At 52.8% G+C, this 16,290-nt stretch overlaps 4 protein-coding genes across 4 annotated transcripts; 1 reads left to right on the top strand and 3 right to left on the bottom strand.

The window, feature by feature from the left end:
- Positions 1 to 787: 787 nt before the first annotated feature.
- NEUTE1DRAFT_95191 (glyceraldehyde 3-phosphate dehydrogenase) lies at positions 788 to 2,837 on the top strand (the record flags this gene model as incomplete). The annotated part of the gene is made up of 3 exons (XM_009853650.1): positions 788 to 1,015; positions 1,575 to 1,705; positions 1,779 to 2,837. 2 exons carry the CDS (start codon positions 1,580 to 1,582, stop codon positions 2,667 to 2,669), a joined length of 1,017 nt encoding a protein of 338 aa, XP_009851952.1.
- A 1,717-nt stretch (positions 2,838 to 4,554) lies between these two features.
- On the bottom strand, positions 4,555 to 7,918 carry NEUTE1DRAFT_130335 (uncharacterized protein; the record flags this gene model as incomplete). Its single annotated transcript, XM_009853649.1, has 3 exons — positions 4,555 to 6,060; positions 6,858 to 6,881; positions 7,381 to 7,918. 3 exons carry the CDS (start codon positions 7,916 to 7,918, stop codon positions 4,817 to 4,819), a joined length of 1,806 nt encoding a protein of 601 aa, XP_009851951.1.
- Positions 7,919 to 8,837: 919 nt separating this feature from the next.
- Positions 8,838 to 12,568, bottom strand: NEUTE1DRAFT_147039 (uncharacterized protein; the record flags this gene model as incomplete). Its single annotated transcript, XM_009853648.1, has 6 exons — positions 8,838 to 9,102; positions 10,081 to 10,396; positions 10,486 to 10,660; positions 10,720 to 10,812; positions 10,867 to 10,930; positions 10,986 to 12,568. The coding sequence occupies 6 exons, from the start codon at positions 12,566 to 12,568 to the stop codon at positions 8,838 to 8,840; spliced, it is 2,496 nt and encodes an 831-aa protein (XP_009851950.1).
- Positions 12,569 to 14,862: 2,294 nt separating this feature from the next.
- NEUTE1DRAFT_147038 (uncharacterized protein) lies at positions 14,863 to 16,091 on the bottom strand (the record flags this gene model as incomplete). The annotated part of the gene is made up of 3 exons (XM_009853647.1): positions 14,863 to 15,476; positions 15,546 to 15,763; positions 15,842 to 16,091. 3 exons carry the CDS (start codon positions 15,985 to 15,987, stop codon positions 14,863 to 14,865), a joined length of 978 nt encoding a protein of 325 aa, XP_009851949.1.
- Positions 16,092 to 16,290: the final 199 nt, after the last annotated feature.

The following is a 16,290-nucleotide window of genomic DNA, read 5'->3' as shown; positions in this document are numbered from 1 at the left end:
GTTGTTGCCATTGCTGTTCTTTGATGTCGATGCTGGTGATGATGGTGTTATAATCAGTCGCCGACGGAGGACGGCATGTAACGCGATGCATGAGCGATTTCGAGCTGTCAAGACTAGAGGTATCGATAGCCTGAAAATAAGCCAAACAGTCCAGACGGAAAGAACCAGCCTGATCCCCGTTGCCGATTTTCTCTCCCCAGCAAACAAAGGCCCGATGAGAAAAGTGATCCTCTGGGTATTTCGGCGCCTGGCCCGTTAGCCTGGTACGAGACTGGCGTCGCGGCCCCGGTGACGGAGTGCTCTGGCTGCTTGTTGGGGAATTGCCGAGGCTCGCAATTGGAGCAGTCAGCAATGTCAGCATCGACATGTTCAAGTTGACTCATTTCAGTTGGTATTACAAAGACTGAACCCGTGAAGCACATAGCGTGACCGTAAATCACGGATTCTCCGGCAAAGAGCTTGTTCCATTGTTGCCTCTTGTCGGCGGCTTTCAAAGCAAAAAAAGGATGGGAATCTCTTCATGCCAAGGGCGCGGCCGAGTACTGCGCTAACACTAGACGCCAAGCCATTGGAGAGTGGCCCCACCTCATCCCACCATGTCCCACCATCACAGCCCACCATGGAGCAAAGCGTATGATGCAACCACGATGGGAGGCGGCTGGTGGGATGGAAGGAACGAGCAGAAACCACCCACCCATTGACCACCCCACCCTCAAACCAAATTTATGTCGCTCATGCCACCACGGTGACATTTGGCAGGCATTGAGAGCGTTAGCAGGGGTGATGAGGAGCTCCCCTCCTCTTTTGCCCCTCCTTGCCGACTGGGGATTACAGGCTGATAACCAGACTGGACGCAAGCAGGGCAGCTGGAGTCGGCTGGGAAACTAGATAATAGATAGTACAAGAATCTCCTCCTGCCTCCCAACTTTTTCCTTTCTTTCCTTCTCTTGCTTCATCATCATCCTCGCGATACCTTCATCTTTCTAAACAAAACTCTTCTTCCAAACCACATCAGGTATGTTGTGACTGCCCCCGCATCTCCAGAAACCGAGCTTCCTTCCTCAACACTTCCAATCATCGTCACTTCCTTTGTCAGCGGCGGCGGCGGCGGCAGCAGAAGCAGAAGCAAAAGCAGAAGCAGAGGCGGCAGCTACCCCGCACCTTCCTGACCCCCCGTCCCATCTCATCCTCAGTCAATTCCTCCCGCCTCGCTGCCAAGCTGTGTACAGCATCTGTGTCTGCGTCTGTTTCCCCCCAAGAGGAAGTGGACGAGACTCAGATCGGACTGTCATGGGTGCTGGTGGTAGAGGTGGCATCAGAAGGGTTCCTCGGAATCGCTCCTCCCCGATCCTGCCTGCAGTCGGTCCTTCCGTGTTTTTGGACGCTCCTCGTGTCCAATTGTTCTGCCACGCAAACATGTGAACGGACGAGACCGAAAAGGATAAGGAAGGGCAGGCAGACGACTCCGGCTTTATAACCCAGACTTTCCTTCATCCTACCACTCATCATCATCTTGCAACCTTCAACAACTTGCTTCACAAGGTCTTGATACTTACTCGTCTTCACTCCAACAGTCAACATGGTCGTCAAGGTCGGCATCAACGGTTTCGGCCGTATCGGTCGCATTGTCTTCCGCAATGCCATTGAGCACGATGACATCCACATCGTCGCTGTCAACGACCCCTTCATTGAGCCCAAGTACGCTGTAAGTTGGCCTTGCTCACATACATCCTTTGTCTCACATGACAACCCAAGACTGACCATCATCCCTCTTACAGGCTTACATGCTCCGCTACGACACCACCCACGGCAACTTCAAGGGCACCATCGAGGTTGACGGTGCTGACCTCGTCGTCAACGGCAAGAAGGTCAAGTTCTACACTGAGCGCGACCCCGCTGCCATTCCCTGGTCCGAGACCGGTGCCGACTACATTGTCGAGTCCACTGGTGTCTTCACCACCACCGAGAAGGCCTCCGCCCACTTGAAGGGTGGTGCCAAGAAGGTCATCATCTCTGCCCCCTCTGCTGATGCCCCCATGTACGTTATGGGTGTCAACAACGAGACCTACGATGGCTCCGCCGACGTCATCTCCAACGCCTCTTGCACCACCAACTGCTTGGCTCCCCTTGCCAAGGTCATCCACGACAACTTCACCATCGTCGAGGGTCTCATGACCACTGTCCACTCTTACACCGCCACCCAGAAGACCGTCGATGGTCCTTCCGCCAAGGACTGGCGCGGTGGCCGCACTGCTGCTCAGAACATCATTCCCAGCAGCACTGGTGCCGCCAAGGCCGTCGGCAAGGTCATCCCCGACCTCAACGGCAAGCTCACTGGTATGGCCATGCGTGTCCCCACCGCCAACGTCTCCGTTGTCGATCTTACCGCCCGCATCGAGAAGGGTGCTACCTACGATGAGATCAAGGAGGTCATCAAGAAGGCCTCTGAGGGTCCCCTCGCTGGCATCCTTGCCTACACTGAGGATGAGGTTGTCTCTTCCGACATGAACGGCAACCCCGCCTCCTCCATCTTCGATGCCAAGGCCGGTATCTCCCTCAACAAGAACTTCGTCAAGCTTGTCTCCTGGTACGACAACGAGTGGGGCTACTCTCGCCGTGTCCTCGACCTCATCTCCTACATCTCCAAGGTCGATGCCAAGAAGGCTTAAATCGGTTGCGTACCCGCACGGTTATGAAGTAATGGTCTTTTCCTAGATATGAAGAAAAAAAAAGGGCAATGATTCCATGGGATTGAACTCGAGCATGTTGGATCTCGGGCAGTCCTGCTTAAAGTAAAATAATATCCGAACTCAAATAGATACCAAGTTCACTTCCAGTTCTGTTCCTAATTGCGCATTGTGATACGAGTTGTTTTCTATCTCAAAAATGCCGTGTATGGATGGCTATCATTCCAGTTGACCGCGACTTGGTGCTACCCATGGGCGTGGGACGGGTACAGGTCGCAACTGAGTGCCTGGGGCCTCCTGCGACGGTTTAGCACCAGTGAAGTGCTCAAAACATTGAAACAAAAGCCTTCCTTCGGTGAGGGTAAGTATCAACAGCGTATGATGAAAAGTAGATCAATACCCTGCTAACCAGATGTCTCTCTTGATGTGACCTACTACACCTTCAATTGATTGACCTAACTCTAGCTTGACCGTAATTTCCAGTGGCCTGAGAGCACGGTGTTCCTTAACAACTGATGATTGGCAATCTCCCTCAGTGGTATGACGATGACAACATGAGGCGAAGTTGAAGGGTAGGTAGTATTCACTGTCACCGTTACTGTCGTATCGACTGTGAGTGTGGTCTGACAACGCCTTGTCGGGCTATCCGATCAACGAACGGTCTATCCGCTTGCCGCCCGCTGCCGTCCGCTACTGAATGTTACATGGGTGGGTGAGTGGACTGAGAGAACGTCAAGCTGTCAAGGGTCTTTCATCAGTCGTCAGTCTATACCTGTCAGGATTACATGTACCTACATAGACCGTCAAGGTAATCAAGGTAATCAATCTCTGCTCTGATTGTCCGCCACGTATCTCAATCAGGAACCGGAGGAGGAGGTGTCATGTACATAGAAAACAGGAGAGACAGGACTGGACTGGTCCGAATGGGGAATAGCAAGAGGCATGAAGCAAGCAGACTCCGTCCATTCTATGGCTGGGGGACCTTGATGGGGACCTTGATGGCCCTGGCTCTGGCCCCCTTTTGACGGACGGCGTTACTTCCAAAGTAACAAAGTGGAAAACACTGCTGATGATGACGTTGTTCACCTTGAACCACCTTGGCCACCTTGATGGCTGAGGAGGTCCCGGTTGCTTTGAGGTACTACTACACTATAAATTTAGTTAGTTAGTCGCGAAGAAGCGGAAGGGCGAGAAGTGAAGTAAGTCAGGTGTAAGTCAGGTGTATTCTAGAAAAGAAAGGCGAAACAGCGAAAAAGGGGAAGAAAAAAAAAGCGGGAAAAAGAAAAGTGAACAAGAAGAGGGCAATAGGAGAAGGGTGAAGACGGTAGGAGACGGAGTGGATGTCAATGAGCTGGAAGCAGGTAATTTATTTGAACTGGTGACTGGCTACTGCTTTAAAGGTAGCTGAGAACATGAGTGGCAAGATCACCACCCATTATGCAACACCGTTACTACTACTATCATAATTAACGACCGTGACTTTTCTTGCGGGTTCACTTAGCATACTCTAACGATCGGATAGATAAATTGTATGTATGAATGACAATGACAGCAGGAGCAAGGAAGTAAGAAGGTTGCCCAGTGAGTTGGTTCTCTATGTTGTTTGTTGGTTCGTGGTATTGATGACATGTCAATCTTGTATGTATGATACTCTGTAAACTGAACTAGACGTTGTGAGGAGACAACAATAGAGGAAGCGTAGGGAAATACGAACAGGACAGTAAGATGTGTTCTTAGTTTGAATAAGTACACTCAACATTTTTACTTTTTGCTGTTCTCATTTCTGCCCCGTTTTGATCACCAGAGGTATCCAAGACACGGCACGCACACGTCCAACCTCACATGTTATTAGGAATAGAAAAAAGTCATCGTCAGTGTTTTATTGATTTTCCAGCTACGTGATCTATTTTATGCATTATTGAAACCCATCCATGCATTTGCCGTACTACTTACTGTAGTCTAGCATCACCATCACCAAACCAAACAAACCGTCTATTCGTATGCTCGCATACCATACCATACCATACCATATCATATCAGAATCAGCAGAGCACGACAGACAGACAGACAAACCCCATCCGGTAACCCTTCCATTATCACCAACGGATGTGCCACTCGTTCGTTCTCAACTAAAAAGCAGCACCCCCCAACCCCTCCCCCGCCAGATTCTTCAAGCTCCGCTCACTCAAATCACTCTTCAACTCAAACGCCTTGCTCTCCCTCTCCATCTTGCTCCACATCCTCAAGCTCCTCCTCAGCTTCTCCTTCTTGGCATTCAACTCCTCCCGAATACGCTCCTCGTCCTCCATCAGCTTGCGATGGTGCGGGTCCAGATCCTTGGTGACGCCCGTCAACATGGCAGAGCCAATCGACGGGTCCAACTTGCCGACGCCGGGAATGATGGGGGGCATGCTGGCCATGAGGGATTGCGCAAGGGTGAGGGACTGCTGCTGATGGCCGCGCGGACCGTGGTGGCCATGGGAGTGGGCGTGAGCCGCGGGGCCGGTGGGTGGGTTGAACGGCTTTGCGGAGCTGCTGAGGGAGGGAGAAGGGGAGGAGGTGGAGGTGACGACTCCTGAGCCTGCGGAGGCGGAGACGGATGATGCAGCATTGGCGGCTGTGGACGCGCGAGGGCCCGTGGGGATGTTGTTGGCGTTGCTGGGGCCGGTGGGCGGGCCACCGGAGGAGGGCGAAACCGATGAAGCGGGGCCATTGGTGTTGCTGGTGACGGAATTGTGACGGGAGATGCCTGACCAGCTGTTTCCGCCACGTCCTCCGCGGGGCGCGAAGCCGCCTCCTCGGGAAGGAGGCACGTAGCCACGGGGTCCCGAGGGTGGTACGGGCGGACTAGACGTGTCGGGTCGGGACGGACCGCTGGGAGTCTGAGGAGGATGACGAGTGGCGGGGCTTGCTGATGGCGCTGCAGGCGGTGCCAGGTTCCTGGTTGCTGCAGGACCGGTGGGTGGTGCCCTCAAAGCTGCCGGGCCTCTAGGGGGCGATTTGACGGGAGTGGGAGTGGGAGCTGGCTCTGGTGCCGGTGGCCGTTGCTCCTGCTTGGGCGTCTCACGCACAGGAATTGGAGTGGGCGCAGCCGGTTGTGGAGGGGATCGGGGTGCGGGTGTAGGTGCCTCTGTTTGTGTCTGTGCTTGTGTTTGTGCCTGTGCCTGTGTCTGTGTCTGCGTCTGTGCCTGTACCGACGCCGGTGCCGGTGCCGCTACCGGTGCCGGTGATTGAGGTCTTGATCGGTCATCTCTTCTCTGGCGAGAGCCCGGACGCGGCGAAGACTTGCCTGACGCAGAGCGAGACGTAATGGCAGATGAATTGACGGAGTCTCTAGGCGGCAGAGGTGACGCCGGACGTCGATAGGCCGGGGCTGGATAACGATCGTCCTGATCACGAACACGGCGTTCGGGAGATCGGAACCGAGGACGGTAAGATCCCCCTCGTGGTCCGACAGGTGGTGTCCTTCTCAGTGGTGAGCGATTCCGGCGAATTCCTCTGTCTCTGTCAAACGGTGACCTAGATCTTCTCCGTATTTCAAAGTCCCGCCGAGGGGGGGATCGAGCTCTCTCAGGTCGCTCATCGCGACGGGGAGATGCAAATCTGGGCGGAGGGCTTCTCCTGGGAGGGGGACTCCGTCTTGGTGGTGAAGGGCTGCGAGGAGGGGGGCTGCGAGGAGGGGGGCTGCGAGGGCGGCTTCTGCTGCGATCTTGTCTTCTCCAAGTGTTCTCGGGTTCCCTGGACCTATCTCGCGGGCGTCTGTACCGGTCACCCATGCCGCCTGGGCGATCTCCCATGCGATCTCCCAGACGGTCTGGCAAACGGTCTCCCATACGATCGCCGATACGGTCTCCCATGCGGTCACGAATGCGGTCTCCTAAACGGTCTCCAAGACGATCTCCCATCCGATCACCAACGCGATCAGCAAGGCGGTCGCCTACACGATCTCCCATACGATCAACCAAACGGTCCCCCAGACGATCTCCTCCACGTTCTCCTATACGATCGACCAACCGATCACCACTACGCGAGCGGCGGCGTGGGGATCTACTTGGAACATAACTGTCGCTGGCGCCGGGCGGAGTACGGCCCCGGTCTCTCAAGGGACTGCGAGTGGCCCGAGGTGACCGATCTCTGTTATAGGGACGGTAGGATTCGCCCGCTCCATACCTCCGAACTTCCCCATCTTCATATCTGTAAGAGCCATCTGTTAGAACGTACCCCTGGCTATAGGTTAAGCTCCAAAATGCAGCCATGGCGTGGGTCCGCTAGGCCAGCACAAGCTTAAAAAATAAGAGAAAAGGAAGACAAAAGAAAGAAAGAGAACCGAGTCATGGTCAAACCACCGGCAGCATGGATCCACCAAAGCAGGAGACAATGACGCTTCAAGACTGTCAAGCAGACCCGACTTCTTGGAGTTCGGAGGTAGACTGCTCCGACAGAACTGATTGATGACAAACAGAAATCTTGAAAGTGAAAACCCCAAATAACCTTGAACCGGGAAGTATGGGGGTTCAAAAAAACTAGCGGCGAGGGCCGCGACGGCGACGCCGCGGCTTGTACATCTGGAGTCCCGTAGTGGGAGGAAGTTGTCCTTCCAACAGAGTATAGCGTCCATGTCGCAAATCGTTGACTTTGTCGACATATGTTTTGGGACCCGGATAAGTTGCCCTTCCCTCGGCGTCATAGGTACATGGCAGGATAACCAGGCTGTAGCTTCTTCGCTTTTTCTGCTTGTTTGATCCCGCCGCCTCAGGAGTCAGAGATCTCGACCGTTTTCTGCCCCTGCTGTCCATTGTAGCGGTAGGATGGGCAGTGTCGATGTCCATGACATCAGAGCCCAAAGCTTGGGCAGGCTGGGAGTTGTTCTGAGAAACTGCAATGACAGTTTGAACATAATTAATGTCCATGGCATCATAACCCAAAGCTAGCGCAAGCTGGACGTGATGCTGAGAAAATGTAGTGACAGCCTGGGCGTTCGGGTTGTACACAGGCCCCTGGAGGTTGTGGTTCTCGGCATTTAAACCCAACGCCATGGCTTGATTGGAATGATCCTGCGAAACTCCTTCGGGTGGACTGGCTTGCTGTTGCTGTTGCTGCTGCTCGACGTTCGACATGTCTTGCTGTGGAGCGGACCCAAGAGGGATACCGTGCTGGTTGTCGTCAAGTCCTCCCTGCGGATCATGGCTCACGAAAACCAGAGTTGCTGCTGCGCCGACTTCTTCTGACATCGTAGCAGGGTACGTCAGGCAAATTGATGACTGGTAACAACGGTACTAGCGGGAGAGGAATTCCGAGATCGATAGAGGTTGTTCAGGAGGGTCCGAGAACGTGTGCAAAGCCAGATCTGTCCAAAAATTCTGATGATGGTCGAGATGGCGAATGTGTTGTTCGTAGAGGTACAAGTCGTGGGATTGATGAACTCGTAGATCCGCCGAGGCTTGATGCCAGATCCCAGGGAGGAAAGCAGACAAGTGTCCATACTTATCAGCGTTCGAAACTTAGAACATCCGGACGCGCATGAGTGAGGCCCTTGGAGCTGCTGAGTGACGGGCATGTCGGCAAAAGAGTTGGCGTAGATTCGACTCCTGTCTGCATGCATAGACGCGGCTCAAATAAATTCGAGCAGAATTCTCGGAAGTCCGATCCGACGCCGTCGCCATTGTCCAGACAATGTTGATGATATGCAGCAGACACACGTGTCCCTTCGCCAATGCTGCTTGCTCCTCGTCGGTGTTGATGGGCAAAATAAAAGTCTCATGGTCGAGTCGGCCTCTCCGTTCGTTTCGTTTGTCCGATCCCCCAGCGTCGCACTGCCTTTTACGGGCAGCAGCAATACCATACGGTATCTTCCCACATTCTTTCCCTCCTTAGCCCCTCCTCCGAGTATCGCATGAGTTCCATAAAACCATCACTTCCGCCCTCCCCTCTTGGTTGGTCCATCCATGCTGCAGGTAGTTTGTTCCTCTCGGTTTCCACTCCATCCAAGTCTCAATTTGGCATCGTCAAAGGTTCGTATAATAATCCATCTTTTTCTTCATGTTTTTCTTTTGAGCTTCTCACTTGAGAAGAGATATGAGTAAAACAAAAGCTCGCACTGGCGTCCTCCCACAATTCACTAAACATGAAGATCAACACATGAACCAAAACTTACCTTCTGCTTCTCTCCATCGCCACGGCATCGAGCGGTGGCCCTCCCCCCGATAAAGGAGTATGGTTGTGGTTTCTAGCAGTATGCCGTGCTGCAGGCCCGCGGTGGTGGTGATGCTTGAAGGGGTAATCTGGTCGCATAAGGGGTGGTGGTTTGACCTTAACGCGAAGATCAGATCGGGCGACGATAAAGATGGACAAGCTGAAGATGAAGGCAAGTTCTAGGCCGTTGTTGGTGAAGTTGTCGTCGTCACCCGGGTTGGTACTATGCAAGTATAGAGATGTTGTTGTTGTTGTTGTTATTGTTGTTGTTTGGTGAAAGTGGAAATATTGAGGCTCAGGGCAAGGCGCTGCAAGGTAAAAACGAACCGAACGAATCGTGACCGCGATTCGTGCAGTGAGTGCAGTGAACCGCCCCCGTCCGCTGTCGTCCGCTTGCAAAGGAGTTGCCAGCTCAAAAAGTTTTGCCTGCCGGGAACTCAAGCCAACTTGCTAGCGCGGACACGCAGTCACGTGGATGGGTGTCGCTAGAGGACTGTAACTGGGACCCACATAACCTCCAGACCGTGACAGCCCCAGGGGCGTGGCTTGGCCAGAATCCGCCACGATCAAGAACAGAAGGAGGCCAAAGCACATTCAGACGCGGTCTGGCCGAACAAACCGACGCGTCCCATCGCTACAAAGCACTGGCAGGTGGCGATATTGAAGGTTTGAGCTTCACCAATGAACCCAAGTCTCTGAGCGAGTAATCACGACCAACTATCATCAAAAAAAGAGACTACATAGCAAACGGAAGTTGTCAGATGGTCTGATAGTGAAATCGGAGACGATGATTACTGTAGGATGTCAACCAAGTCCACCTCGTACGAGTCACCGGATCGCAGAACTGGGGAAGACAATAGCGCTTGTGGATGGAATGATACTACGTTGCTACGCACTCTAATACGATCTATGTCCAAGGTGATAAGGCCCAAATTTGTCTTAAGCGTAGGGTCCTGTCTTGTTTAACCAGACTCGTGTGTCATGGAACGAAGAGCAGGCCATTATCAACACCAAGATTCACCCACTCTAGAACACCAGACGATCGACCTTAGCACCGAAGTATCCTCACAGCAAGGCTTTAGGTAGGTCAACATATCTCCAGTATTGTAGCCCAAGCTATCACCACGACAGCTTATCTTAAAACTCGCCATCACCAACAGCAGTGTCCAAGGGACCAAGGCCCGTCTTGTTCATATCTCACGCGTCCTCCACCATCTCATCCCCCAGTTTCTCCTCCTCCGGTACCATCCTATCAACCATCCAATCCTGAACGTCCTTGAAGTGTTCATTCATCATGCGACCCAACCCGCTCACGTTGCTGCGAATGACCGAACCGAACCGGCGCTTCATAACCTTCCGGCTCAAATCGGCATCCGCCCAGCATGCATGGTCCGCCGACACATAGACCCGAGAGTTATCCTTGTACCACGATGAAAGATCCGTGTCGACGTCCGATTTGACAGGACGGAGGTTGCCGTTAACAAAATTGACGACTCCCGAGATTCGCGACTTCACGTCTGTAGGGTTTGAAGAATCACATGTCAGTAATCAGAGCCTCAAGGGATACGGGAGAAGAAGGACACAGTGCAAAGAATCATGTACATACCTCTGTTAATGAGCAGGAGCTTGACCCCGAGGTAAGCGTTGCCGACACCCATGAGGAAGATGTCGTCCACATTGTCGTAGAGTTGAAGGTAGTTATCCCATATGTAGCACATGAGCTCCTGGATCTGTGCTTGTTGCGTTCGCTCGTCGACCTTGGGGGCCAATGACTCCGTGTCCTACATGTTGAGGTTAGCACGATCTTTTTCTACACCTTGTCGGGCATCGTCATCTCTACCTCTGGATGTGTAATGTATTGAGGAATGTTGATATCGATAACGCCAATCTTCCTGTTGATGGCCCACTGGATGTACTGCGGGATGCTGTCCGTCTATTCTTTCTATTAGGTTATAGTGGCGCAACGGGCAAGAGATGTAGAGCTTACAATCCAGGAGTCGTGTGGCTGGAGACTGTTGTCAAGGGGATCTGGCTGGGCGTGCAGTTCTGGTCTGTAGCAGGACGCAATTAGCTCGGTCTGGTAGGGAGGACGCAATTGTAACTTACGGGTCATGGATGACTACAAGAAGCTTGCGGGCTTCACTTGCGTTCCGCGTAACCAGCACCTGATTCTCAAAGGACTTGAATAGCACATCACGCTGGATATACAGCGGGAACATGCCAAACTTCTCCGAAAGGTTGAAGCGCTGAGCTGAGCGGACAACATCATGTAACCTCTGGCCACCTTGACTCTGCATCTCCTGGACATCTACAATGCCTGGTCGCATGCATTCCCAGTACGGCGCTTGGTACGCTTGCACCTTAGCCAGAACCCGAGCAGCCTCCTTGTTGATTTTGGGGAGATCCATCTTTGGGGGTGGTTCGCCCATGAGCGTACGGGCTACGGCCAAGGCTGACTTGGAGATGGCCGTAAGGTTGTAGCCACCTTCTAGACAGACCGCCACCTTTCCGTTGGCCAAAGACATGAGCATATGTGTCATGTGAGCGTAGCAAGCTGGCGATACAAAGCACGCACCCAGCTCGTCGCCGTCCGCAGCGTCGAACCCGGCGGAGATGATGACGAGGTCGGGATCAAACTCGTGGGCAATCGGCATGACAATCTTTTGGAAAGCCGCCATGTACTCGCCGTCACCCATTCCTTGGTCATGCCAGCCAATGTTGACGTTCTTTCCCAAGCCTGGCCCTGCTCCACAGTTCTCAATACTGCCATCTGGCGTCATCGGGTTATCCGGTTTTCCAGGGTAGAACGAGCCGTTCATGTAGACATGTAGCGAGATATACAGGATATTCGGGTCATCGTAGAACATGTTCTGGATGCCATTGCCATGGTGAACGTCCCAGTCCAAAATAAGTATCTTGCGGCAAATCTCGGGGTATTCGGTCTGGCAGATCTTGGCTGCTATTGGGACGTTGTTGAAGAGACAGAAGCCCATCGGGGCGTCGAACTCGGCATGATGGCCTGGCGGACGGATAACAGCGAAAGCATTCTTGACATTACCGACAACAACGCTCTTGCAGGTCTCAATAGCACCTCCAGCTGAGATCAGTGCGGCCTCGAATGTCATACTACCGACGTAAAGGGAGTCTCTCCCTTGATCCATAATGGTCGAAAGGCGCCGGAGCTCCGACGTCGGTTTCCGTGACAGATCTTCCACCCACCGGAAATGCTCAGGGTGGTGGACGATGCAGATCTCCTCCTTGGTTGCGTGTCGGGCTGGGATGCGCCACATGTACCTCCTAGGATCGGTGCGGATGACCTTCTTGAGGTCCTCATCGTCGCCAGTGAACACAAGGCCTTCCCTCTTGAATATCCTCATGATATGCTCGATACGAGACGGGTCTTCGGGATGGTGGGGGTTTGGGCCAAAGTCGGCATTTGCGTGAAGTTTCATACGATCGTCATAACAGCATCCTGTCGGAAGGAGACCTCTTCGCTTTAGGCGAGCCGGATAGATGAAGGGATCTTTCTCATCGTCCGGCTTTTCCTCCTTCTCGTCCTTGACTGGCGCGGTCTGATCATGACCATTCGGTTCTGTTTTGGTGATGCCATTACTTGTTGCCGGCACGTCAATTGTGGCAGGATGAGCATCTTGGCCGTCCATCACGATATCATTGTCGTTGTCGACCATCTTGAGATGGTCCGTCCAGACGGACGACTATGTGAAGGATAAAAGTAATAATGCCGGTGTCAACTCTTGAAACCTACGTGACCGTATTAGTAGGACGCAATGTGAATGACTGGACAAACGAATCGAAGGCATGTTAGGACGTCTTTTGTGATCTGACAACAAAGCAAAAGAGCAGTTGCTGCTTGAGAGGTAGAGGCATGGGTGCTGCGGTAGAAATAACAAACAACGAGCAAGGCAAGGGAGATCTTGGCTGTCCTTGGGCAGGAAAACCCTTAAACCGCTGAACGATAGACATCGGAGCTTCCACAAGCGCAGATGGCAAGCAGCTGCACCCAAACCCAGACTGAAAGTCAGAGTGGCTGTGGAAGTTGAGACTGTGCAAGAGGCTATCGTCAAGGGAAGGAGGGTAATGATGTGTGAAGCAGTAGATATCCAACAGTCATCGCCCATAACTTCTGCCGTCGGGAGCATTATCCGGGGTCTTTTTCATGAAACATGATAGGGAGGAAGAGTTATGTGTCAGGTGGGCTGCGAGAGTGTACATATGGATGACTGTGTCGACCACCGAGCATCTCAGGAGTGAAGGGGTTATGTCAGACCTGGGCCGGACACACTTGCGCCGCGAAGCCTTCCGAACCCTTGAAGCAGAACCCCAAGACATGAATGATATGATGATATCTTGAGCTTTCCAATGACACCTTCTCCAGGGAGATTCCGCGCGGCGTTAAGACGCGCTGCCGCAATCAAGATGGAGAGAAAGGAAGGAAGGGGCAACACCAAACCGGCGGCCAAGATTGGGGATGGAACGATGGGTGAGGGTGGCTTACCTAGCTTATGGAATAATCGCCGGCGCATGCCTTTTGGAAGAAGGAGGAAGCCAAAAATAAAACAATAAAAGACCGTGTATGTATTCCAATCCAAGCGAAGTGTGCGCAAAAGTGTACCGAAAGAGAAAGGCGGAACAATGCCGAAGAACAGTGGGATGTAGAAAGTGCCCGTTCAAGTGCTTTGCTGAGGCGTTTGGGGGACGGATCGGGAGGTGTTCAGTTTGTTGTTTGGTTGGAGGTGTGATTGTGGTGTTGAAGTTTAGAAGGGAATTGAGAACTAGAAGCAGCGCTGAAATGGGGCGGGAATTGGCACTGGCAATCTCGGGGCCAGGCACTACATGCCAGTTAGGTGCCCAAGGTACGCTAGGCAGGCACACAAGGGGGCCTAGAGGTAAGTAGGCCGGAGCCTCCCGCTCCTTCCCCAACTGTTCTGGAGGGAACAGGTCCCCTGTAGCGAACTTTCACAATGAGTGAAGTGAACCCTCTGTCATCAACTCTCTCCTCCGATATCCATGAACCTGAGTCATGACCACTGCATAGTACTCGGTTTTTGCCTCTAAATTTTGATCAAAAGCGTTAGCCATAGGTGTTCAACATTAGACTCAAGCCATTTGTCTTTCGCTTTATGGAGCGACGTCCTAGCTATCGGCTCCAGTCCTTAGGTATCTCTTGTTTTCAAGAAGCACCAAACTCGCGCCAACTCCCACGCACATTACATGACTTAGACGACCCAAAGCCCCTGAATGAATGGCTAGTCCGTTAGAAAACCTGAAATTTGGGACGATGTCGCCCAAAGCTACCTTAGGATGAAACATGGTACTTTTTCTTCTCCTTGAGGAGAGTCCTGAAGGTGGTGATATCATCCCAACAACTCAACGAAAGAGACATCTCGTGTCTCTTACATATGTGGAAACAACCCATATCATAGAGTAAAAATATGAGACAATATCTCACAGCGTAACTGCATTCAAGGTAGAGTCCAGGTCCTATGCGAACAACATCTCCCTCAAGAGTGTGGTTATAGACAGTCAACCGCTAGTGAGGTGCCGAGCAAAGTACTTGCTCTCCTACCCTTCTTTGACCATCTCCTTCCAACACGACCAAGACCGGAGCCAGGACGGCGTTCATCACTCAATCTTGATCTGATGTGTCCGTTTTCGAGCCAGCACCTTATACGCTGAGTGCTCATCTACCACTCGATCATGATCCTCTTTCCCAACTGTCAAAAGAGGACAGCTCCTCCGTCTCACACATCCCCACGAATACTGTAATGTTGTACAATGCAAATCGATTTCCTTTCTTTTTCCCGAACCAGACCAAACCAGCCAGCCAGCAAAAGTACAAAAAACTCCTTCATTACCCCTAAACCTAAGGCGTGTGTTGCTTTGATGTGTCGCAAGCAAACAGACATGATGAAATCGTGTTGTGAAAAGCTCTCTCTCTCTCTTCCCCCTCCTTCGCCTTTCTCTAAGCAAAGAGCTCCCGGGTATCCAAGACGTCCTTCTCCTTCTTCGCCTGGGCCGTGAGGGTCTCGAGCTTGCCGAGCCTCTCCTTGACCTGCTCCACCCTGGCGTTGTGCCTGGTCGCCTTGGCCTTGCGCAGCTCCGAGCGCACCTGGTTGGGCGAGATAAAGCGCTTGTTCTCGTAAATGATGGGGCCGCCGAACGCGCCCTCCTGTATGATGATGGGCGTTAGGACGAACCGGGGTCCGATCTCAACCAGGCTGACGTCTGTGTCCTTGAGCTCTGCGTTGGGCGCGCCCTTTCTCTTTTTCGATGATGACTTGTCGCTCTCGGGGACAATGTCGTTTCCTTCGCTGTCCTTCTCGCCCTTGGCCTTCTCCACCTCCCGGATCTCGTAGTTGCGCACCCAGATCTTGCCGTCGGCAATGCTGAAGCTCATGACGTGGTCGATAAACGGTTTTGACTTGCGCGCGCCCTGGGGGACGCCAAACATTTGCAGGAACACCTCCTTGATGACGCGGTAGTGCGGCTCTTGCTCGAAGGCGAGGTCGAAGGAGAGGAGTGGCCTCGAGCCCTTAAGGCAGTTACCTGTGAAGTGAAGCTCTTCCATGGTGTGCACTGTGCTTTTTGTTAGAACCCAATTCTTCCTCTTTCACAATGCGTATCGCGGATATGGGCCGTGCTCACAGTTTTGGGCGTGGAACTTGACCGTAGGGCCATTGGGAACCTTGCTAAACCACATGTACAAATCCTTGCCCTTGCGCGCCTCGAAGAACATGACGTTGTTGCAGTTGTAGAGCTCGGCAAGCTCGTTCAGTTGGTAAAGCTTGGACTTGGAATCGAACTTGACGTCTTTGCGGCCGTGGGGGAGCATCGCTGCGAGATCGTTGAGGAGATGTCTGTGTCTATACTCGGAGCGCAAAAGCAGTTAGCAATTGACCCTTCCTTCTTCCATCTTGCAGGTATGCAGGGTCCATATGTACCTGTAGGTAACGCCTCTGGACGAGAGAATCAGAACTCTCTGCTTGTTCTTCCGGAAGCCGCCATTGGTGGTGGTGTTGTTGTTGTTCTCCTCCGCGTCCTCGACCTTCTTGGCGCTCTTCGAGAGCGACTTGTAAACGGCGGCCATTTTCCTTTTGTTCTTGTCGTTCTTTGGGTATCAAAATCGGGCGAAGTACAAGGGTGACTGAAGTCGGTGGTTGTGGTGGAAGTGATGACAGAAAAACGAAATGCGGATTGCAAAGGTGAATTCAATGCTCCAATCCACGAACGTCGCGGGCGAAGCGCAGTGATGGAGTGCAGGCTGTTCCATCTCAAAAAAAGTTCGCCGGCCAATCGCAGCCCCACTCCGATAAGCTTCTCTTATCTTCCTGCTAGCGTCCCTGTCCCGTCCCCCTGCTTGGAACAGCTGAATGAAAGGCGGTCGGCGGTC

The sequence above is a fragment of the Neurospora tetrasperma genome (genome assembly GCF_000213175.1).
Source record: "Neurospora tetrasperma FGSC 2508 unplaced genomic scaffold NEUTE1scaffold_4, whole genome shotgun sequence".
Taxonomy (NCBI): Eukaryota; Fungi; Ascomycota; class Sordariomycetes; order Sordariales; family Sordariaceae; genus Neurospora; species Neurospora tetrasperma.
Note: the sequence above shows the minus strand (reverse complement) of the source record. Positions and strands in the feature narration are given on the sequence as shown.